The sequence below is a fragment of the Vitis vinifera genome, chromosome 10 (assembly GCF_030704535.1).
Source record: "Vitis vinifera cultivar Pinot Noir 40024 chromosome 10, ASM3070453v1".
Classification (NCBI taxonomy): domain Eukaryota; kingdom Viridiplantae; phylum Streptophyta; class Magnoliopsida; order Vitales; family Vitaceae; genus Vitis; species Vitis vinifera.
The window spans coordinates 5,178,436-5,202,480 of record NC_081814.1 but is presented as its reverse complement, the minus strand read 5'-3'; the positions used below and the strand labels follow the sequence as shown (position 1 = coordinate 5,202,480).

Genomic DNA, 24,045 nt, shown 5'->3' with positions numbered 1-24,045 from the left:
ATATTATCACATTAACCTGAGCCAACCAATCTAGAAGTTCAAAAGTCAGAGGGCCAAAACTTCAGCCTCCAAAAATCAAATCATGTTCAAACATAAAATCAAGCAATGAATTGAAAATGGATTTAACAGGTAACTTCAATGATTTTTTTTTTTTTTTTTTTTTTGCTTATATATTTTTAAATCCCATTTTTCTAATTAGTGGTCCTGTGCAGGAAGACTTCAGAATACAACCCGAAAAAAATCATTTATTCCTTCTAATACATACCCTCTGCATTCATACTATAAAACTGACCTGAAAAAACCAATATTCAATAAACTATATGGGGGAAAAAACAGTAGCTAAACCTTGATCCACTGCAATTTGGAGGTTGTCATAGGCCATCAGGGCCTTCTGGTCACACTTGTATGTCCCATTCCCTCTGGCCAGGACCTCACCATCTGAGTCTATGATCCCTCCCTTGGTTGGGTCCTCAGTGCGAGGACCAGGCTCCAAAACAAACGCTTTCACCTGTATTTGTCACAAGGAAAGGGTAAAGTGGATAGAGTTGAGAGAGAGATGAAGAATTGAAGTTGCAGAGACAGAGTAGGGAGAGTAGGGGATTCTCCTTTTCCCTTTTCCCTTTTCCCTTTTCCCAGTCTAAACTAAAAAGACTTATATCTGTTCGTCAAGGAGTCTTATACCCCAGTAAATTATGTGAAGATGTAGATTTTGTTAATTTATATGGTGGAACTGGAAAGGAAAACATAAGAAAGACAAGATGAGGTAGCAGGTGATAAAAAGAACTCACCTTAAAGTACATGACATAAGGTGATTTGATATGATTTCCTTTGTTCAATTCCGACATCAATGCTAGCAAGGGTAATTTAGGACAATCCCGTATAATAATCAAGTCCAAGTAACCATCTGAGAACTGCATATCAACCAGGACAAAAAAGAGAATAAACCAAAGTCATGTATGCCTACAAATAATAAAGATCACAAAACAATAAATTCAAATGCATATATGTCTCTGCTTATTTTGGAAAGGCTTTTCGAAGCAGATGAACGAACAATACATACATTCACAAGATAGGCTCCAGTCATATGGTCAAATTCACTAGGTTTTATATACGTAATATATATATATATATAGCTCAATGGCCATATTCATTTACCAAATAAAGCATCGTGTGGAGAACACTTCTCCCAAGAAAAGGGGAAAAAGAAGAGGAAAAGAAAGGGTTTTTAAGGGCTCAGAATGTATTATTGAGAATTGGTTTTTTATTCTGCATTTTCTTAGACTCAGCAAAGTTATGGTTAAGAATATAAAACCCATACCAAATATTTTCTCCATCAATTAACCAGAAGAGAAAGAGGAAAAAGCATGAGTGGGTACAAAAGCAATTAATTTCTCCAGGGAAAAAAAAGATACTACAAATAATTCAGAAAACAATGCACTAGAGAAAAAAAGGAAAAATACAAATCCAAGTCAACCCCAAATCTCAGACATGCAACACAATAAAGCAAATGAGATGCATACAGAAGTGACCTAACAAGGCATGACCTCTAGTGGCCTAGATTGATGCAAAGATTCAGTTCTCAAACTGAGAACGAACTCCATAACCACCCCACCCCCCACAACCACACACATAAATCTTCTCTCTACTAGCAATACCAGATTCCACATTATTCTGGAACTGCTTCATCTTTTTCAGTGGAACCTGTCCAAGGCTCCAAGCACAGCAGTTTGCTTTCTCATTGCAACAAAATAAACTAAAGAAGAAAGAACATTCATGAGCAAGAACCCTGTTTCAGATAGCATTTCAATATAAAGGTAGTGACAATAATATACAATTCTTGTTGTTGTACTAAGAAATACTTCTTTTGCAACCACTACAATGGACCTTGAAGCTTCTCTTTAAAAAAAGCAGGTAATACCTGCTTCCTTCCAGGAACTAGAAGCACCTTCAAAAAGGCTTTCTCATGATTATAAAGCACAGTGCATAGTTAACTCCAATAATCACTAAAAAAGTTGAATTTGGTCCAAAATAGAAGTTTGCAACTTATCCATTTGCCTTGCTTTCTAAATTTATATTCACTTGGTAATGACAAGGTTAGGCATTTCAAAATATTCATTTAAGCCTGGGAACTGTTTTCAAAAACAGTTTTAAAATTGGAAACCTGAAATGTTTTTAACCTATTTTTTAGGTTTTTAAATATGTTTTAAAAATAAATTTTTTATGTAGTATTTTGTTTTTAATGATTCTCCATGTTTGTATAATTATTTTTTAAAATAATCCTTAAAAAATAAGTGTAAACAACTAAAAGATGTTTTCTGAAAAACATCATGTTTTTGTTTTTAAGAATATAAAACTATTTTTTGTTTTCTGATTGTCAAACATGTTTTCTTGTTTTTCTATTATCTAAAACAGAACATTGTTTTCAAAAACATTTACCAAACAGGGCCTTACTTTTCCCTAAGTTGTTTTTGTTTCCATGGATCTAGAATCAAATAGGCAGGAGTTGACCCTATTGTTTACACCTTGTAAACAATTCAAGCAATGTCACACAATCAATTGAGATTTAAGAGAGAGAGAGAAATAGAGCGACACAAGCTAATGAATTTAAAAAAAACCAGAAAAGGAGACCAACCTTGGCATCAGGTGCTGCCAGAGTGTCTTCACCACCCCAAGGCACATTATGAAGCCAGATGGAAACAAAAGGTCCATCAATGGTTCTCCATTGTAATTTCTCCAATTCAATATTAGGTCCCTGATAACCATGCTGTTGAACCTTAATAGGCTCCTCTTGACTTGGATTGAAGGTATTGAGTCCACTAGTAGATTCACCTTTGTAAGTACTTGGCTCTCCAAAAGCTTCAAAGCCAGGTGCAGGCACAAAAGATATACATCCATTATACTTCCTCAAATGCAATATTCGTTGCAGAGCCTGAATAATAAGAACAGTTTAGTAACATTGATGTTCTAATTTCAGCTAATCTTCTGAACAAGGATCTATAACACCATCCAAGCTATGTTTTAAAATGGGTGCACTAAAGCAATACCAAGGTAGGGAAATTGCATGCTATAGGCATCATCAAACTATCATATCTTGATCACTTAGTTACAGGAAAATGTTCTTTCAATGCATTTTACATATATGGCATATATGTTTGTGCCTGTTTATGCATTCTACAATGGTTAGAAACATTATATGGTATAAAAGAGGAAAATTCCATATGATTATTAATGCAATTGAAGTCATAGAAGATAAGAAATAAGGAAATATTTCAGGACATACGTAGAAATCTAAACGAGCGCTTCCCATCCACCTATATTTTTCAGACTCAATGTCAATATCTGCCACCAGACCTGGAATACTAAAATTCTGTCAGTAAGGCAAAGTAGAGCTATCAAAATCAAACAAATCCACTAGAAAGCTTATTCTAGTAAATCCAGAGGCATATTCTTAGAAAGCTTGTCTTAAAAATCCAGTTCAACAGTCACTTGCAGTTCCAAGAGTATGGCATAAACAAGTGGTGGAAATTTTGGTCATACCCCAAGCAAGCATCAAGACGCTAAAAAATTTGGTCTCCCCTTGCAAGATGGTAGCCACATCCAGTGAACACTTATGACCTGTCAATGGGTTAGATATGTAGCAGAACAATTCTTTAATAAAAACAAGTTACCAACGGATAAAAAGAAATGCAATATTTCAAATGCAAAAATGTTAATGGACGCTCTGTGTAACCTCGAATAATAGCAAGAACAGCATTAGTTGGTGAACAAGGATCACCAACTGAATCCAAAAGAGATTTAGCCATGCCATTTCCTGTTCCTGCATCCAGAAACATTCTATGTCAAATTTCAATTAATAGAATCTAGCTTCCCTGCAAGTAGGACTACAGATCATAATTGCTTTACTCATAAGCAGACAATCCCCTTTTAGATTTTGTATTTGGATGCCTGTTTATCAGTGGGGAAGGCTTAGGCACACTAAAATAATAAATATGTTATTCCATTCATCAGAGCAGAATGGCATGCAATCTCTTGCCCACCTACCTTACCTGAGGGTGACAATTGAAGAAATTAAAGATTAATGAGGACACAGAGATCGATTACAGTGACAAACCTGCAGGAATAACCCCAATAGGCATCTTTATTGCAGAATCCCAATCATCTCTTTCAAGCAGTCCATTTACTACCTACTAAAATGTGAAAAAATTATAAGAAAGAGAAAGGGATCAGAAATCACACCTAACTCAAGGTTGAGTAATAACACACAGATTTAGGCAGATAAGAGGATACCAAATCACAATGACCTTAGTGAAAAATTACATGGCATACATGTTACCCCAAGAATTTGGGATTCAGGGCCTTCACCGAAAATGATTGCATGAGGCCAAACACAAAAGGTGTCCAACAATAAAAATCATAGTACTGTGATTATAACATATACACAATATATCACCTCTCCGTAAGCTAAGCAGCTAACAGTATAATAAATAGCTAAGATAATCCAACTTTCATTAATCTAGGGTAGGAAAACTTTAAGTCGGCCCTTTACCTCATGAACCTGCTCCAACACAACAATATTCCCTTGACAAGAGAATGTAGGCAGTTTATTGCATGCGGTATCATGTTTATGAAACAGATAAAGAAAGATTCCGTAAAACTCTGAGATGCCTCAAAAGGAACTAGATCTAGAGAATGAATGACTTCTAGAATATTCTTGGATGAAACATGTGAGTAAATGTCTTGATCAAATTCAACTTAATTATTTAGCCAATAGGAGGATTGAAGTCATTGAAAAATGGGACATGTACCACCTACTTAACAAGAAGATAGAAGCATTCAGCCAAATTTACACTCTGTTTTTTGGCTTCACTTTTGTTCCCTTAAAAATCATATAACATTCTAGTTATGAAGAATAATAACTTTTTTTGCTTATCCAAACAAAATAAAAACTCATTTTCTCCTTGAATTTTCTTTCAGAAATACTTTATGGTGTTCCTTAAAGTTATTACTCTTACAACAAAAACATAGTAACAACCCATATGGCAATAAAGCATAGCCAACTAACCTCAACAAGAATTCCATCCCCGCTGACACAAACGAGGCCATCATACTTTGAGAGATCCAATGTTTGAGTAACTGCCTTTGCGTGTAGCTGATGCTTAGTTTCTAAGGACCAAAATGAAATTAGGACACATGGGCAATAATCCTTGAAAAGTAAAACACAAACAATCAATGCATAGTCTGGGGTTGCAGAAAATAAAACCTTGGATTGTTAATTGTATATCAGCATCCTTGAGCAATGGACTTACAACATCCAGAAAAATTTTTGAGGCCGATTTCTTCCCACCAAATGGGTTGACAAAAACAAACAGCCTTTTTGGCCGGCCTATTTAAAAGAGGAGCAGGTCACAACTGTTAATTATGACAGATATAAAAAATCCAGAAATCAGACGAGCCATTGGCAGCTCAATAAAGAATAATTAATCAAATAAGAATTCCAAATTTATTTTCTTCCCCTACTATTTTTCAGGTATCAAATAGAGCCAGATAGTTATTTAAAATAAACAAAGAAACATGACATGATACATCTAGAGATCACATCCAAACATCAAAATTAATCAAACGGAACAATTTCAAAACCAAATCCTTCTAAGTTCCATGTCATCCCAATGCTCCGTGTGGCGGCTGAGAATATGTGGAAAGGAAAAAAAGAAACTAAGTATATCTGTATATGTTTGGTTGCTGGGACTTGAGAAAAAAATGCGAGAGAAAGAAAAGAGAAGGGAATAGTGAAGGAAAGAAAAAAATGAAAGAAAATAAAAAATAAAGTCAATAAATTATTTACATATATATTTTTAATACTTATTTAATTTATTTTAATTTCTTACATAACCTTCTGTCTAATTTTTAATTACATATGATTTTGTTTCATATTTTCCAGTAAGAACAAGCATGAGAATTTCTTACCATTTTCCTTAGTATTTTCCCGAACCAAACATTACATAAAATTTTGGAAATCTTCATTGAATTCATTATCTAAAAACACAAATGGGGCAAAATATAACATTCGAACTCAGATTTTCTTGCTTTTTTTTTTCCTTTTTTTTTTTCTCACATCCAAAACGAAAATGTAATTCAAAAATAAAATAGAAAATATATCACGAAATCACATCTAAGGAAGCAGAATTCAAAGTTCTCCAAAGAAAAGAAAATTCACCAAGAGAGTCGATGTATTCACGAAGCTTCTGACACCAAAGTCTGTGCGAATCAGCCGACGCAATCTCGAACACGAAATCTTTCCTCACCAATTTCCCTCTGCTTCCGACACAGCAAAGTCCACCTCCATTCTCCACAATAGCCCTAATCCGGATTCTAGAACCTTCCGAGGCAAATCCCAGAACCTCCTTCTCCACCGCCAAGCACCGGTCAGTGTGGCCATCCGACCACCTAATTTTGCCGTCATCACAGAAATCCACCGACGTTAGGGTTCCATTGATCAGAAACCGGTCCGAGATGAGAGGTTGACTTTCCGGTTGATCCATTGGCTCTTGGGGTTGAACAGAGGTTTGGCGCAGTAACCAAAGATTCAAATACGTGCTGGTGAAGAAAATGGGTCCGGTTTGGTTCGGTTATATAGTAAACCGGATTTAGAAGCAATGAGGACACAGCTTTGAGTAGTTGAATCCCCTTTTCTTTGGTTGTTGGTACTTCGTTTCCGCGCTCACGCGCCTCCGCGTTGATTATCAATTCATGGTTTTTTTATTCAAATTTCCCTAAATATCATCTTTTTCTTGAGAGACAAGTTTTTGAAGAACATCAAAAAAAAAATTCTTAAAGAAAAAAGTTAAAGAAAAACCCTTTTTTGGTATAAGCATAAGGGAGATGGGTTTTTACTTTTTTCCTCTACTTTGTCTATTGGGCCCACCATTTGATTTGCTTTTTAACTCTTTCATTTAGTGGTATAATAAGTCAAAAATGTAATGATTATTATTGTGACGATATTGAATTTCAAATAGAATCTCGAATTTGAAACTTCGTAAAAATTATTGTTTTTAGGGTTTAAAAAAATATTTTTTTATCTAAAATTTTTATAAACACTATTATTTGTATTTTCAAAATAAAAATACCAATTTATCATAGGAAATTATGATCTTTTTAATTGGTATCGAATAATTTTGGGTTGATACCCTCGATTAATCTAATAAATTTATTTTAAAAAAAGTTTGAAATCGAATTTAAAAAATATGATTTTAATATAAATTTAGGAATCAAGATTTTAAAATACGATATCAGATTATTGGAATTTTATTATTTACCATGTACAAGTATCTCCACTTATTAAATGGTTAAAAATTAAAACGCTCAATTCATGAGTAACAAATTTGTAGGTTCATTTTTACTAGATGCACATTTTGCATCAATAGAATTTCATTACCTATATACAACGAATTGATGTGGTATATTTATATCATAACATATGAATAATAGGAATTAGTATTATTATCGAGACTAAGGAAATGTCTGGTAAAACTTAATGTTTAAGTTATTGATTCAATTATTTAAGTTAAATTATATTAAGTTGTCAACTTAAAATTTATTATTTAATTTTTATTTTAAGTATTTATGTTATTTATAAAAATAATTTAAAATATGTTTTAAATTATTAAATTGATATATTTATCATCACAAATTATAATAAAAATAAAAGATATGGAATAATAGTGAAAGTCGTGAAGTAATAAAGAAAATTATTAAGATAATTATGACAAATGTTAGTAAAAATGTAAGATAAAAATATAAACTTAAAAATAAATTAATTTATTTTATTTATTATTTAAAATTATTTTTGACTTTAAATCATATCATTAATTTAAATATCAACTATGCATATCAAATCAAATCACAATTTCAAATAATTAAAAAAATATATATAAAAGGATGGGGGCAAGAAATGGACTATTATTTTAAGCAATTAAAATTAAGTCCTATATTTTAATAATTAGAAGGGCCACACTGAACCCAATTGGAAGGTGGGGGTCATGATCACTTCAAAAATAGAAAAGCTGGCATATTAGGCATAGAGTTGCTGAAAATATATGGACAGCGCATGTCGGCCAACTTCCGGAAGGGGTGGTTGCTATTTTTGAGCTTTGATTTCAAGGTGTGGCATTCCAGACTGGTTGGTTGGTTGGTTGATCACCGTAGAAACTCTTCCTCTACCCGCATTTCTAACCATATTTATTTATAATTAAATAATTCCTCATTTTGCAAGGAATCAATTATGCGGACAAAAGAAACATCCCACTCGAAATGTGCCCCGCACTTCTCTTCCAATAATCAGGAGATTAATGAATATAATACTAACGTACCTCGTACTCTCTTCTAAGTTCTAACAACTCATTTTGTTTGTCGCAATGCATGACTAATGATTGGAAAGCACCGCCATCACTGTCACGGCGTTCATCCTTGATCAACATCCGCAATGATTATTAAAATGAAAAATAGATGATCTTTTCTTATTGTAAGTTAGGCACACTCAAGGATGCTAGTTGTCACCTTTCAATATCGGGTCAAGAGGCTAAGGGGTTGATACTAGTTGTCACACCCTCGAAAATTACCTTAAATTTTTCACCTAGTACGCGGTGCTAAGGACCCTTCCTTAGCCAACCTTTCTTCTCAGCTTTCTCAAAATGTACACAAACAATAGCAAATCAAAGGAAATAGGGACACAACGAGGTTACAGGAAATCCTTTCCAACTTGTATTAATCTCAACTACAAGATACAAAATTGCTTCCCCGAGTCAGAGAGCAATGCTTACATCCCAAGCATTCAGAGACACTTTCCCTCTTCTCTCGCTCTCTCTTCTCAAGGCTGCAGGAGCCATTTTAAAAGACTCACCCTGCAGTTTTTCCCCTAGTGGTTATGCAACCGCCCATAACTGCCCTGAACTGCTTGCACAACCACCCACTACCTAGATGGTGGCCTGCTGAAAAACCACCCACTTGCATCAGCATCATCATCAGCAGTGCCTCAGCCCACTACCAGTCCATGCAGCTGACTGACTTGATCACTAGCTGTCCTAGCTAGTGCTCTGACTAGCTGCCCCAGCTAGTGCTCTGACTAGCTGCCATCTCCTCGAGCCTGCCTCATTAAGTTGTCGGAGAGTCCTCCCCTAACAAGCTACCTCCTTCCCCTCAAGGTGCCTCTTGTGACCGGGTGCCCACCAACGCGTCTCTGATCAAGGCTCTTGGAACCAAGCAGCATGCACCACTAGCTGACCATGCTGCATCAGTGTGCCTCCCCCACACTGATGCGTGAGCCTAAGCCATGTCAAGGTGCCCATGGCCTGGGCCTGTTGTTCCCACTCGTCAGGTTCAGCTTCAACGAGCCATGGCATTGCGCCTATAGCTGTTCCCTCTTGGTGCACAGGGCATTGCTCATTCCACCCGGACGGAAATTTTCACTTATTCCACCCCGATATCTCACATCCGGAATTCTGTCCGGCCGACGTTCCACCTTCTCCGGGTACTTCATAGTCGGCGCCTGTCGCCGGATGAGAGAGGAGGACGATTCAACTTCCCCGGGTAGACATGTCCGGATCCTTCGGTAACGCTTATCCGGAGAACATCCGTGGCCAATGATTTAGATTCCCCGAATAGCTTGACTTGTCAGATACTCGCGATTCGTAGGATCCATTTCCGCCCACAATAAAAAAGCAAACCAAGTTTCCTGAACTGTCAATCATCTTTAATGCAAGATACACTCGACGAGACATTCCCAAATCTTCTCAGATTGCCTGACGCATTCCTGATCCCCACACTTAGCTCCTGGGGTTTGAACCACCAAACCTCCAGGCTTTCCTTGCTTTCCGCCTAGGCTCTCATGGGTGCAAGGCCTACCCATGAGGCCTATTTCTCCGGGTCTGAATCAAGTGGCTAAGGGGCTGACACTAGTCCAATAAATTAGGTAGGCCATGACTTCTCTATTATCATTTTCTAAATAGGATGAAAGAAAGAACAATGGAAAAAGAAATTATGGAAAATTATGGGTGAAGAAGTTATTATCCATAGGTTATCATCCATAAAAACATGTAGCTTTCATAATATTAATAATCTTTTGAAAAGGAAAATACATTGTGTAAAAAATAAATTCAAGATATATATCCGTTTATAAAAACATTAACAGGTATTTGGTATTGGTTTTTGAAAACTGTCTTCTAATTCTTATGAATAAAAAAGGTAAAAATAAAAAAATGTTTGGTGACTAGAAAACAATAAAAAATGGAGTGTTTTTAGAAGATATTTTTTGGTTGCTTTTATTTATTTTTTTAGGGTTATTTTAAAAATAATTATACAAATATGAAGAATGATTAAAAATAAAATAGTATATATAAAATTTATTTTTAAAATATAATGAAAATAAGATAAAAACATTTTAGGTTTTACAAAAAAATAAGAGAAAGACCAAACTACTTTTTAAAACTGTTTTTGGAAAACACTTTCCAGATCGGGCTATGACTATCGGCCCATATCCAAACAAGACGCCAAATTCACTCAGAAAGGGCCGGAGTGGATTCAAATTAATTCATATAGATTCCAAGTACTATCAGTCTATCACCCTTCAGCGGTTCAGCCCGTAGCAAAAAATGACCCGAATCCACTCAGAACGGGTCGGAAAGAATCCAAGCCAGAACCAATGGGATCAACAAAACTCAAAACACAGGTAACGAAGGCCCTTGGGCAGCCGCAGTGCGATGGAAGCACAGGTGGAAGAAGAAGGTGGACAGCCACGACCACCCCACGCCAAGCACATCAAGAAGAGGGCTCTCAGGAACAAAGCTCTCTCCGTTTCATTCAACGAGAAGGACCTCAGGTTCACAAAAAGTCCTGTTTTCTTCCTTCCTATATTGGTCGCAGTCTTGTAAAGTTGAACTTAATCGAACTCGAAATTTGATGATTTTTTTTTCTTGTTTTGTAATTGGGTGTTGAGTATTCTCGTGGTTCATCGCTAAATGTGTTTTTTTTGTTTCCTTCTTTTTTGTTTTTTTGGTTGGTTTGATAAGGGATTTTGTGGGGGGTTTTCACAAGAGAAAGAAGAAAAGGAGAAAGGAAGCGCAGCAGAAGTTACAGGAATCTCAGAGAATCAAGCGTATTGTGGAGCGTAAAAAGGTTGAAATCTTAACCCCCTATATTGCTCTTTACTTGTAGGTTTAGTTTTGGTTTATTGCTGCGGGTTTCGTTATGAGGTGGAATATGAACGGGTACATTGTGCCCCTTTTGTTTTTAATTACATTTGTGCGAGTCTACAGAATCTTAAAAGATTAGTTCCTTGATTTTCATTTTCTTGTTGGTTGATCTCATGATGTGCTTGATGTTCAGAAAAAGCTAATGGATTTTGTGAAATTGGTAGTGAAATTTGTGCAAATACGATGCACAAGAAGGATAAAACAAATCCACAAGGACACAAACAATTATGCGATAGCAACAACATCAATCCACTAAAGATTTCAAAACAGGTTCTAGGTTTTCTCAAGGCTGTTTTTTCAGGAATTTCAAAAATAAAAAACTGATGAATATACTCCAACCCAAATGTTCCTAGTTCAAAACGAATTAAGGCTCAAAATTGGCCATGCAATATTAGGTCGAGTAATTCAAATGAAGCCACATTCAACAATCTCCAACCGTAGAATGATTTGAAACTAACCAAACTATCTTCAAGGATCTTGCAGTCACATATACCCTATGGTACTCATATCCCCTCAACAAGGATCAAGTCCAAACAATGGTTGAATTTGACCCTAGAAACCATCTTTGTCAACATATCAATTTGATTATCTGCAGTAGCAATCTGTTGAAGTAGGATATCCCCTTCTTCTAAAATCTCCTTTTGCAATGTTGATCTCCAACAAATGGATCCACCTATGAGTTTAAATACATAACTTGTAGTATAGTTGTGCTTATCAAGGTCACCTACATGGTCCATATCCACAAAACACATAGCTTTTGCTGAACTTCCTTGTTGAAATACTACCCTAATATTAGTGCTAAGAATATATCTTAAAATTCATTTCACTGTTTGCCAATGTCTTTGCCGCGGATTGCGCATATACCTGCTAATCATACTTGCAACATGTGAAATATCAGGCCTACTGCAAACCATGACATACATTGAACTTTCAATGGCACTAGCATATGACACATTATTCATGTGCTCAACTTCTTTGTCTAAGTAAGGAGACAATCTCTGCACTAAGTTTCTTTTGAGGTGCCAAAGAAGTATTTTGTAGCTTTATTTTAGAAGTCATACCAAAACGTTGAAGCGATACCTATAAATATTGTTTTTGTGACAATCTAACAAGCCCATTTCTTCTATCCCCTGTTATCCATTCCGAGAAATTTTCAGGCCTCTTAAAGAGCCTTAATTTCAAATTTAGTTTTCAATTGATTTTTCAACACCTCAAATGTTGTCATACTCCTGCGTGCAATTAACATATCATATCATCAATACATATTAGCAAATAAATAAATTTTCCATTAGATAATTTGCTAAAATAAACACGCTGATCAAATTGGCTTCTGATGTAATTCTTCCCTACCATAGATTGATAAAATTGCTTGCACCATTGTTGAGGGGATTGTTTCAAATCATATAATGATTTGGTCAATTTACAAACAAATTGTTATTTTTCGGGTTCTTTTCAACCCTCAGGTTGATACAAACATAAATCTTCATCTAAATCACCACAGAGAAAGAAAGTTTTCACATTTAACTAAGAAAACTCCAGATCATACCGAGCAACAAGGGCTAGCAACAATCAATGCTTAACAATAGGAGAGAACATTTCAGTATAGTCAATAGTCAATACCTTTATGTCATGCATATCCTTTTGTAACTAATCTAGCCTTGAAACTTACACTACCTTTCCCAATATATGAACTTGCATCCAATAGCCTTCTTCCTTGGAGGAAGTGGTACTAATTTCCAAGTCTTATTTTTATGGAGAGAGTTTTACTCATCCGTTGCTAATTTCAAACCTACACTTTGAGGACTCTAAATTGGTTGCTCTAAGTGTCAGGAATATCTGCAGTAACAACGGGTAATGCGTATGCAACCATGTTGTCATATCATGCAGGTGGTTGTATATCTCCACGTGGTCTACTTACTGAAATTGACTGAAAATATTCAATGGATCTTGGTGAAGCAGGTTCTATTTCATCTAAAATGTCATCTGAACCATACCTGAATGATCTAGAGGAGATATCTTAGCTTGTTCAATGGGAACTTCAAACTCCACCTTATGTGAAACTCCATTTAAAGAAAATTCCTTCTTTGAATTGTGCACTGCATCTTGTTTCAATGTAACATCTTCAATGAATTCAACATTTCCGCTCACAGTATTTTCCTTTGCATAGGGCACCATAAATGATTACTTTTCACACCACTGTTAAAACCCAAGAAAATTGCTTTCTTGGCTCAAGGCTTTAAACTTATTCTCTAAAACATAGTGGTAAGCAGGACAATCAAATATATGCAATGAATCATAATCAAATGCAAGAGTACCAGACTAATATCTCTATGGGAGTCTTGCTTTCAAGTGCTATAGAATGTAATTTGTTAATAAGATGACATGCATCTGTTATGACCTCAACCTAAAATTTCTTAAACTTGCATTTGACAATGTGCATCTCACCTCTCTAACAATGTGTAATTCATCCTCTTCGTCAGCCCATTTTGCTGTGGAATATCTGTGACTATAAACTGTTGCACAATTACTTCTTCTCACAATTCTGCATAAAAGGATTCGAGTTATGTTCCCCACCCACCATTGTTTGATTTGAGCCTCTTAATTTTCTTTTTAGTCTATTTTTCAACCATGGTCTTCCACTTGAGGGATATATTAAAAACATCACTTTTACATCTCATTGGATTCACCTACACACATCTTGAGTAATTATCAACAAAAGTCACAAACCGAATCTTATCTCCTAGAGAAGTTTTTTTCTTAGGTCCCCAAACATCTGTATGGTCATAATCTAATGTTCCCTTGGTGCAGTAAACTGCAGTACCAAACTTCATCATGGTGTTCTGGCCTAATACAAATGTTCACAATATTCCAACTAGGAAGTAGAAACACCCTCTAACGAACCCTGTTTACAAGATTCCGTAATGCCTTTTCACTTGTGTGACCAAGTCTCATATGCCACTACTTTCAGGAATCAAAAACTTCACCAGGAAGTTGATTCGAGGTTGTTGGTCCCCCCCTGCTATTGTATTTCCTTGCAAAAAATTACAAATTACCATGTGGGTGCCCTTCATGACTGTAAGTGCACCTAACACAATCTTTATGACTCCACCGGCCATAATGATCTTAAATCCTTTGGATTCTAGTGTTTCCAAGGATATAAGATTTTTCTTCAAATTTGGAACATACTGGACAACATACAAGCGCAACTTGATGCTACCTACTTCATGTATTTTATAGGCATTATTAGGATGTATCAACACAATTGCTCCATCTAGTTTTCAAAAACTAGAAAACCAGTCCCTATTGGGACGCATATGGTTGGTACATCTTGAGTCCAATACCTAGTCATCTACATACATAGCAAACCAATGAGTTAGAACTTAGAAGTCAGGCAAAGTCTGAATCATCAGAATTTTCACTACATGAAGCATTTGGTTTCTGATTGTTCTCTCTTCTTTGTAGTTTAGGACAAGCCTTCTTCCCATGTCCTTTATGATGCAAAATGGAGATTCATATATTGCAGGATGAACTCTCAATTTTGACTTAGATTTCCTTTTTTTTCCAAATTTCTTTTCATTAGATCTACCCCTTACAATTAAAACTTGTGGCAAGGAATTTTTTTGCTTTTGAACATCTAGTTTTCTATTTCCTTTGTTTGTTAATGCATTTAAGACATCTTTAAATTTAATATTTTATTTCCTATAAAGCAAGGTTGTGGTCAAGTGATGAGTTAGGCAATGAATTCAAAAGCAATAATGCCTTATCTTCATCATCATTAACATCCAAATTTTCAAATCAGCAAGAATTTTATGATATCAAATTCAGTCAAATGAGCAGTTACAGTCATACCTTCTTAACAATTTTCAACACTTTTTGTCATGTACTTTCCTTCTAATTTCTTCCATATTTGATATGCGATAGTCTCACCAATGATAAAAGCCTTCACATTCTTAGTTAGGCGTAATTTGCTACAAGCATGATTATTCAATTTCTTCCACTGCCACATTAAATCCTATTGGATAAGTGCATCCTTGACCTTGCTCTACCACATTTCAAAATGATTCAACCCATCAAATTTCTCAATCTCAAATTTAGTGTTTGAGATCACAATCTTTTAGATGATGATGACTCAGACATCTTCACTGACTGCCTTTTTCACCATTATGTGCTCTGATACCAATTTGTTGAGAGAAAGCAAATGGATCTGTGAAATTGATAGTGAAATCTATGCAAATATGATGTAGAAGAAGACCAAAACAAACCCACAAAGACAAATAATTTACTTGGTTCGGTAGTGTGTCTACATTCACGGTATTAGCAAGATCAATCCACTAAAGATTTCAAAAAGAGTACAAAGCAATTACAAAGTACTCTTTGTTTCAAGTTCTGGGTTCTCTTAATGTAGTTTCTTAGAAATTTAATAAGTTAAAAATGGATAAAAGAACATAAGTTATATATAGGCATTAGTTATATTCTATATATATACCTAGAGACTTTTCAAACAAACTACATGGTAACTTTAGGGTGTAGCATCTTTATCAACCTCCAACCCAAGTGTCCTAGTTCAAAAAATATCTATGGCCCAAAATTGGCCATGCTATACCAGGCGAGTAATTCAAATGAAGCCACATTCAACACCTGACTCTTTGTAAGATGATATCGCATTCAAAATCTTACTTTTACATCACATTCAATAGTGAAGGTGTCTGATGAAGTGGCAGACTGGTTGTGGCATCTAAAGAAAAAGTTCCCTGTTAATTAGTAATCATAAATACATCTCTATTCTTGTTGCTTTGATCATCTTGTAGTGACATGCAGCATTCACTTGCAACCCAGTGAAGAATCAGAGGTCTACAGCTTGGGTTAGGGGCTGTAATTATTTTAAGATGTAGTTTTCATAGTCCATTCAGGGTTTTGACTAAATAATTTTGCAGACCTGGTTTTGATGCTGTCATGAATTATGATCGGTTATCTCGAGAACCATTAGTGACCAATCAGGCTCTTATTTCAGCATTGTTTGTGCTTTAGGTCTACAGTTTGGAAATTTAGAAAGTAGCAATAGGTGGAGGAGTAATTGATGAGGTTTTGGGTTGGAGTGTTGTGTTAAGTGTTGTGTTTTGTGTGGTGGTGGAACAGAAATGAAGAATGTGGTTAACCTCTAACCATGAATTGACCCTATAGAAAAGTAACTCTATTTCTGATGTGTCTTGCTGTAATCCAACCTGAAACAGTTTGCTGTTGAGAAAAATGAAAAATCTGATGCAATTTAGTCTGGCTACTTGTTGCCTTAGATCATTAGCATCTTACTGGTTCTTGTCTGCATTTGCATTCTATTTGTATGTCTTAGCTCTAATATCCAACTTCTGCCACAGAGGAAGCTGGAAAGGGAATTGGTTCAATATGGCGGTGCACCAACAGCCACTGGTTCAGAACCTGATGAATGTGATGATGAGCATGAGCAAGACGATGGAGTTGATGAGCCAATTGCGTCAGTTTCTGGTAATTCTTCTAAGCTAGTTGGAAAAAAATATGCATACATTACACTGCACTCATGGCTGGCTGAATCCCGTATTTGGCTGTCAGCCTCCCTCACTTGCAGCAGCAAGGAGTGTCCTTGGTTATAGTATTGGTCCCTTTTCTTAAGATGTGAAACAGTAATCACTCTCCGCTGGGTCTATATATTAACACGATACCTGCTTGTGGTTAGTGCTATGGTAGACATGGTAACATCAAGGTTCAGGTGCTGTTGATTTTCAAAACATTTTTGGGGTTAGTAACCATTTTCATGTTATTGATGGTAAATTTGAATGTCCTTATTGTTTGTTATGCAGTCTTAGAAAACCTTAACATATAAGTAGTACTTTGTATTTTTTTACACACTGAAATGTAGAGACAGTGGTGGAGCCAATAAAGGCTCAGGGGGTGGGGGGGCATATGCCCTCCCTCAACACAAGCTTAGGTTTTCACACATTGGTTTTTACTCATCAATATTTGCCTTGGACTTTCTTGATGAAAGGAACAACAATGTATGACAATGGTGACACCAAAGTCATAGTGACAACAAGTGAGATCTCCCGTGAAGAAGAGAACCATCTGACTGAAAAGACACAAGGAGCAGCACCTCCAGCAATTGTAGGATCTAAGAAGAAGCACAATGTACCTGTGAGTAAGAAGAAAGCATTCAAGAGAGTCGTGAGACACAGATCACAGCCAAAACTGCAAAGGAAAAGAGACAAAAAGAAGGGGGGAAAAAAGAACAAGAAGATACACTAGCTCTACCTCCTCCCACCAATCCTCCTTTTTTTCTTTATATTATGAAAATTAGCAATACCAAAGTGCCTTTTCGTTTCAGAAGAATTTTAAGCAACACCCCACCTGAGTGGAGGAAATTTAAGTTGTGGTTGGATAGTGCAGCTTTGGTTATTTTTCTGGACACGACTTTTGTAGTTCTGATAGATTCACTATTGCCCTACTTGTAACAGATTATGGTATGCTATTTTGACTGGATTAGATGTCTAGTTTGAGAATTTAAATATTATTTTTTTACAGGGTCTTATACTTGATAATTTCAGGATTCTTGTTTTTTTTCTCCCCCAGTAATGATGTGGGAAATATTGGTAGCCCAAAATCAGCTCTTCTGTCCATTTTGGTTCAATACCATGCAGATGATAACAGTTGCATTACAGGAAATGAGTTGATGCTCCAAATGGCCAAGATTTTATGTAAATTTAGGCTTAATTTAATGTTATGTTTGCTTTCTGAAAAATTGAGGGAGAATATATAATAGAAGAAAAAAGAGGTGAAGGAAATATTTTGTTTTTAAATTTAAAAATTATTTTTGTATGGTATTTGAAATTCATTTTACCTATTTAGATTCAATTTACTCATTTTAGCTTTGAAAATATATAAAATTTAATTTTTTAACATTTTTATAATAAAATTAAATATAAAAAAATTATTTTTAATATTTTTTTTCTTAATACGTTTTTGAAGCCGAATATAGCATAAAACTTAGTATAATAAATATTTTGTTGGACCTTTGGACCTTTAATCTAGAAAAAAAGAAAAAAGAAGAAGTATATTTTCATATGCATATATGAACAGAAAATATAGAAAATAGGAACTGAATTTTAGAGGATTGTATTTTGTGATTTTTTTTCAAATAGACGGGTTCTATTTTTGTCATATTCTTAAATGGATATAAAATACTTTTCCCTTTGTTTGGTGCGTACTTTCCGAACCCAATCCATTGTAAGTGTATTGCTTTGATCAACCCAACAATGTAATTGGGCTCAATGACCAAGGTTACGTTGGTTCCTCGAAAGTAACGAGGAAAGAAAAAAAAATGCAAAGAAAAATGGTTTTCTCATATTTGATTTCATTATAAATTAAAAAAAAAATTAAATATAATTAAAATTATTTAATCTTTATGTAACAAAGGAAATAAAATAAAATGAGTTTGAAGAAATATATAAAAATAATTTATTAATTTTAAATCTATTTTTTATTTCCTTTCACTTTTTTCTTTCTATTTTCTTTCCCTCACATTTTCCGAAAACCAAACATAACTTAAGAAATCTCCACATTAGGTCGGTGAAATTAATGTTGTCCTTATTAACTTGCAAATATTCTTTAAAACTTCTCCCTCCCTCCCATAGCTCCATTTGTTTACTCAAAATTTAGCCAAAACCTAGTGCAAATTTTGTGACTTCACCGTGCAACAAAAATATCAGAGGGTTGAGGTTTATTTATCACCCACTCACCCACCACCCGATTCCATAATTAAGACAACTAATCTGCTCAGCCAAACTTGGAATTTCAACTACTACTTTTAATGACTTGAAATCCAAAGGAACAGACAAGAAGAATGTTTACGAAAGAAGAGACGAGAGTACCTGCAACCCTACTAAACTATGTACTATTATTTATATGTGAGATACCTGGACAACATATAACGACACACGTGCAGAATAATGGCCAACTTGCAGTAAAGCTCGATGGGTCATCTTTTTCTTTTTCATTTTGAATTTTTCCCCTTTTTCTTTCCCTTTCTGTACCGAATCTAATCATAAGAATCTTGAAATGCGCTTCACATGGGCGGAAATCGTGCCTTCTCTTTTCAGAATTATGACTGGACAGCAACGCAACAAAAATACAGATCATATGAATTATGACGGGATTGCAAAAACGCAAAAATGGAACTGTAAGGTTTGCACGAGATTGTTAATTGATTAAGAAAATAATGAAATAATCACTTTTTCTGTACAAGCAGGATTCTCTGCATTTAGAGAAACAAGTGTGTAGTCTACTGTCAATCTGTCATCAAGCACCCACTAGACTCAGCAGTAAAGACGAGAAAAAAGGTTGAAGCTACAGGTTGGGATCCCCAAGCTCGTCTGCCAACAGATGTAGGCAGTTTAATTATCAGTGTAGGAATGTAAGGGCAATTGGTGTCCTTGCTGTACAGATAATGGAAGGCGTCTATTATGCACCTACACAAATATCAGAAACATGATCAGTCTTGAATGGCATAAAATTTATCAATCATAATTAGTTCCTAAGTATGAATTGAAGATGTCTGAGAAGCATAGTTGTTCAAGCTCAGCTTAATCATTGTGAAGTTTGTTCACAAGCTTTATCAGCATTATCAAGGTAGTCATCTAAGTTTGTTTACATGTAACTTATTAGTGGTCCACATGATATATTAGTTCAAAGACAACCTTAATGAAGTATAGTTGTTCAAGCTCTACTTAATCATTGTGAAGTTATTTCATAAGCTTTATTAGCATTATCAAGGTAGTCATCTAAGTATTTTTTACAAGATCAATTTAAAATGGGTAGTTTTGTTTCTTCTTGCTTTTTTCTCTTTCCATTTTTTTTTTTTTTTTTTTGTCTTTTATTCTTTTTCCTGCTGTTGGTAGGAACATGCAACTTATTAGTAGTCCACATGATATAATAGTTCAAAGACAACCTTAGTGGATTGCATAACTGCCTTGCAGATAATGAACTTTTCTGTAATTCATTGATAAAATTTTAAAGAAGTTCTAGTTTTGCCAAAGAAAAAAAAAATGAAAGAACAAGCACCAAAGCAGTGTTAGTCATGTGGTTGTGTAGGGTGTGTGCAATTTATACACAGCATTTCAGTTAGTCGCAGGGTGTTTTAAGGTTGCAAAGCCATTAGACTACATACCCCAATTTCGGTGACAAAACGGCAAGAGGAACACCTGACTGATGGAGCTCCATATGGGTACATCAACAGCACAGCACAACTGCCACACTTCACTTGCCCGACCTGATGAGCTGGAAAGGGAAGCATCGAAATGTTAAAAAGAATCCTGCCATTATGATATAGTTCTCAAGATTTAATACTTCACTAAGCCAAAGCAAACTTCTGTACACAGACGATTATGTTCTAGATTTAAGCTAATGGCAAAATCTTGAGAGATAAATTTGATTTCCATATGTGGGTGTGTTGGGCAGTGGAAAACAAAAAATTGACTCAGCATCACCAGCACACCTCTGAAGATGACGCCCAACCACTGGACTTACAGATAGTTTCCTGGCCCACATTAGTTATGCGTGGTCTCCATATAGGGAAGGAGGATCAAGCAGTGTGAGCTTCCTTAACCTTGGTTGGGAGGTGATCTAAACAATAAAGTGTTGGGATTATGCCCTATGCCTAAATTAAGTTGCTACAAGGGAAAAAAAATAATAAGTTACAGGTGCTTATGTGACATCTGAACTCTCTTGTTTGGCATAAATCTGAACAGTCAGATGAAAGGACCTTGGTTATTATGTGCATGTGAGTGTCCTGGTGATACAGGGTCTCTTAAGTCTTCATATGGTACTTTCTATGGTGCTTCCCATCACCTGGTCTTTTTTTGGTTGGAGGTTGTTCAGACAGACAATAATGAGCCAATAAAAGATCGATTGCTTGGTCTTGTGGAATAGCAGTACCATTCAGATGGAAGGTTCTTTCACTTCAGTTATGGGCTAGCCCTATAGTTTGATTATTAAAAAAATGTCAGATTAGCAGCAAGAACCTTAATATGTTGTTCACACATATCTAAAATTCCATCTTATGTAAGATCCTTGAAACTTCATATTCAGGACAATAATATCATAAGATAAATTGCAATGATATTTCCTGAAAGTACAACTGCTAATAATAAGATCACTTTTTTATGGACAGAAGCCAACTCTTTGTTAGGAAGAAGGGCAGAGAGGAACCTTCGAGCACAAAATTGACCGTCTGACAACAAGAGCACTCAACATGTCTGGTTCCTTGTGGGTAAGAAAGCAAGCGGCGACAAGAACCACAAACCATTTGAGCCATTTCTGCAACAAAATAACATCGCTTCCAGTGTTAAAAGTTTAAAGAAACTGATTCACACTGTGAGATGGATGCATTTACATTCACCATCAAACTATCCATCATATAAAAGATTATTAAAAGATAATGCTAGAAAGATTAAAAAAAACAGATACATTAAATAAATACAATAGATGTAAACTATCTTCCTTGTCCCTTACCAATCAAATCAAACACCAACCCCCCCATCATGCAGTCATAGAACCAGATCAACCCACATGCCATAATCAATACAATTCTACTCAGCAGAGGGCTCTTTTGCTTTAAGCCAAAACCTTCTCAGCATACCAATGCCACTTCCTTCTCACTTGAGGGAATAATAGAAAATTGGTAATTCCAAATTCAAATTATGCTAAATCAGCTGCTTCTCCCACTACCAATCGAGTTCAGTGAATCAGTGGAGGGTGTTAACCAATTAACACGAGTAATTGAAGGAAGGGTTGAAGAATAACACGAGGTTGGGAGCATACACTCTGTATCTAGTGGAAAGAATTCTAGATCAAACACATGGTTGCCAAGCAAAAATAATCCACTCCAACTATACCTATAGTTGTTCTCATTGGCTGAAAACTGCTCCACCTTATCAGCCTCAGCCAATATGATTTGGAAAATATATTGACTACTTCATATATCAACATTGTAAATATCCAAAATCTCCTCAAATGCACATACAGTGTTCAAAAGGGGGAATAAAGAAGAAAGAAAATAGAAAAAAAAAATCTTTGTTGGCTTCTAGTGTATGTAATTGGATGAGATCAAAATTGCATGATTCAACTAAACTATATGTCGTTAAAAACTTTCAAATTAAATCAGTTAAACACCTGTCAACAAATAAGAAAATGTGCCAAGTATCCTGCCATTACTTTTTTCTCTTTTTTGTTTTGGGGAACAAATACTCCTCACATCTTCAAAAAAATAATCCTCCAACTACATTGACACATCCATGTTACCAAAGCTGTTTCATGTCTGACAACTGACCTAAATTTGTTAACAATATTATAATATTAATTAAACTAACGACAATTAGGCACCTACTGCATTTGATTCTCTCGAGTAAACTAAAGGAAGTGGAATTTCCCAATTTCTAGGTTTATTAGTGCCAAATCTCCAACTTCATGATTCAGTATACAACTTCATGATACTTTTTTACCATTCCCAATCACCCATAACTCAATCTATGACAGCTAAACTTAACAATCTTTGAAGTCTTAACACAATCGATGAAACAGACTAGATTCACCAAGGGGTAAGCTTCAACAACTTCTTCAAGTATTCGCGTTAATAACTATCCAAAAGGACAGAGGAGAACAAAACTTATTATGAAATAAGAGAAAAAGTGGATCTTCAGGCCTGGGGATCTTTAAGTCGATCATAAGGGATTGGTAATCTCAATAAATATCGAGTCCTCCCCATTTTTGATACTTTCCAGCGCATTTTTATTCCTAAATTCCCTCCATGGTTGGGTTCTGGTCCAACTTCCCACAGTTCATTTTGTGGAGGATTGAATTTGACAATGCCAGCATAGAGAGGAGCATATTTTCCAAACAAGCGAGTAATTTCTCGATTTCTGTTGATGTTACACTCCATCAAGTTGCCGAGGAAGTATAAGAATGAAAATCGATTTTCACCCCTTTTTCAATAATCAAGCGCCCATTCTATTGAGTATAATCTAGCCATGCAAAGTAATTTAGATGAGTTTTTTTAGGTTTTGGAACCAAAAATCTATCGTTACAAAAACAACCAAACAAAAACGAAGCACGGATTCTCTCAGATATCAAAAAGGGGTTAAGGTCCAACGCAATCGACTGGTTGGACATTGATAAAAGACCAAAACTTCAACACAATGTATAACAAAACAACCATAAATAGAGCAGCAATCACCAGAAGGTTGTTTTAGGGTTGTAGTCGGTGCGACAGTTTCACCATCTCTCCGGGCGTCCTTCCCGTTTCCGGCGCTGTGATTAGGACTTAGGCCTTCCTGCCTCGAGCCCGTTGTCTCCGCCTCTGTCTCCATTGACTCAACCCTCTATCTTCTCTCTCCGGCGGCAACTCAACTCCAGTCTTTTCCCTTTCCCAAAGAAACTAACCTCAAACGACGTCGTATCGTATCATCCTCTGCACCCTCCGTACCACAACTAAAACCGACGTCGTTTAACATTGACCGTACGCTGCACTCGTTTTACCGTTTACGTACGCTGCGCTCGTTTTACCGTTAACGTACGCTGCGCTCGTTTTACCGTTAACGTACGCAGCACAATGTTTTGCCGTTCCCATAGGCAACCTAAAATTAAGGGCAACAGGACAAGGGGACAGCATCGTTATGCACATACTGTTAGTGGCAGTACTTTTCCTTCCGGCATTATCGAAATGCTTTTCAAAAATATTATAGCTTTTTTGGAGCATTCAGTCTGTATTATTACAGCCTTTGCT

At 35.7% G+C, this 24,045-nt stretch overlaps 3 protein-coding genes across 3 annotated transcripts; 1 reads left to right on the top strand and 2 right to left on the bottom strand.

Annotated features, from left to right (window-relative positions):
- Nucleotides 1–121: 121 nt before the first annotated feature.
- On the bottom strand, nt 122–6,773 carry LOC100248229 (sphingosine kinase 1). The gene is made up of 10 exons (XM_002270907.5): nt 6,215–6,773; nt 5,261–5,383; nt 5,063–5,163; nt 4,112–4,184; nt 3,731–3,817; nt 3,538–3,615; nt 3,281–3,351; nt 2,633–2,929; nt 789–911; nt 122–508 (listed from the first exon to the last, which is right to left on the bottom strand). Exons 1-10 carry the CDS (start codon nt 6,537–6,539, stop codon nt 317–319), a joined length of 1,470 nt encoding a protein of 489 aa, XP_002270943.3. The 5' UTR covers nt 6,540–6,773; the 3' UTR covers nt 122–316.
- Nucleotides 6,774–10,618: 3,845 nt separating this feature from the next.
- Nucleotides 10,619–17,809, top strand: LOC100256799 (ribosomal RNA-processing protein 17). The gene is made up of 4 exons (XM_003634952.4): nt 10,619–10,870; nt 11,061–11,166; nt 16,616–16,742; nt 17,260–17,809. Exons 1-4 carry the CDS (start codon nt 10,752–10,754, stop codon nt 17,514–17,516), a joined length of 609 nt encoding a protein of 202 aa, XP_003635000.2. The 5' UTR covers nt 10,619–10,751; the 3' UTR covers nt 17,517–17,809.
- Nucleotides 17,810–19,441: 1,632 nt separating this feature from the next.
- LOC100265410 (protein LOL2) lies at nt 19,442–23,899 on the bottom strand. The gene is made up of 4 exons (XM_002273928.5): nt 23,497–23,899; nt 21,474–21,581; nt 20,434–20,543; nt 19,442–19,735 (listed from the first exon to the last, which is right to left on the bottom strand). The coding sequence occupies exons 1-4, from the start codon at nt 23,627–23,629 to the stop codon at nt 19,661–19,663; spliced, it is 426 nt and encodes a 141-aa protein (XP_002273964.1). The 5' UTR covers nt 23,630–23,899; the 3' UTR covers nt 19,442–19,660.
- Between the last annotated feature and the right edge of the window lie 146 nt (nt 23,900–24,045).

Excerpts from the sequence above, each read along its gene's own strand:
- LOC100248229 (XM_002270907.5), bottom strand. The coding sequence starts at position 6,539 with ATGGATCAACCGGAAAGTCAACCTCTCATCTCGGACCGGTTTCTGATC. Across the intron at positions 5,164-5,260 it reads TATACAATTAACAATCCAAG|AAACTAAGCATCAGCTACAC; the intron begins GTTTTATTTTCT and ends TTTGGTCCTTAG. Across the intron at positions 2,930-3,280 it reads GCGCTCGTTTAGATTTCTAC|GCTCTGCAACGAATATTGCA; the intron begins GTATGTCCTGAA and ends CTTATTATTCAG.
- LOC100256799 (XM_003634952.4), top strand. The coding sequence starts at position 10,752 with ATGGAAGCACAGGTGGAAGAAGAAGGTGGACAGCCACGACCACCCCAC. Across the intron at positions 10,871-11,060 it reads TTCAACGAGAAGGACCTCAG|GGATTTTGTGGGGGGTTTTC; the intron begins GTTCACAAAAAG and ends TGGTTTGATAAG. Across the intron at positions 11,167-16,615 it reads GTATTGTGGAGCGTAAAAAG|AGGAAGCTGGAAAGGGAATT; the intron begins GTTGAAATCTTA and ends CTTCTGCCACAG.
- LOC100265410 (XM_002273928.5), bottom strand. The coding sequence starts at position 23,629 with ATGGAGACAGAGGCGGAGACAACGGGCTCGAGGCAGGAAGGCCTAAGT. Across the intron at positions 21,582-23,496 it reads AACCCTAAAACAACCTTCTG|AAATGGCTCAAATGGTTTGT; the intron begins GTGATTGCTGCT and ends ATTTTGTTGCAG. Across the intron at positions 19,736-20,433 it reads GTTTTGTCACCGAAATTGGG|GTGCATAATAGACGCCTTCC; the intron begins GTATGTAGTCTA and ends ATATTTGTGTAG.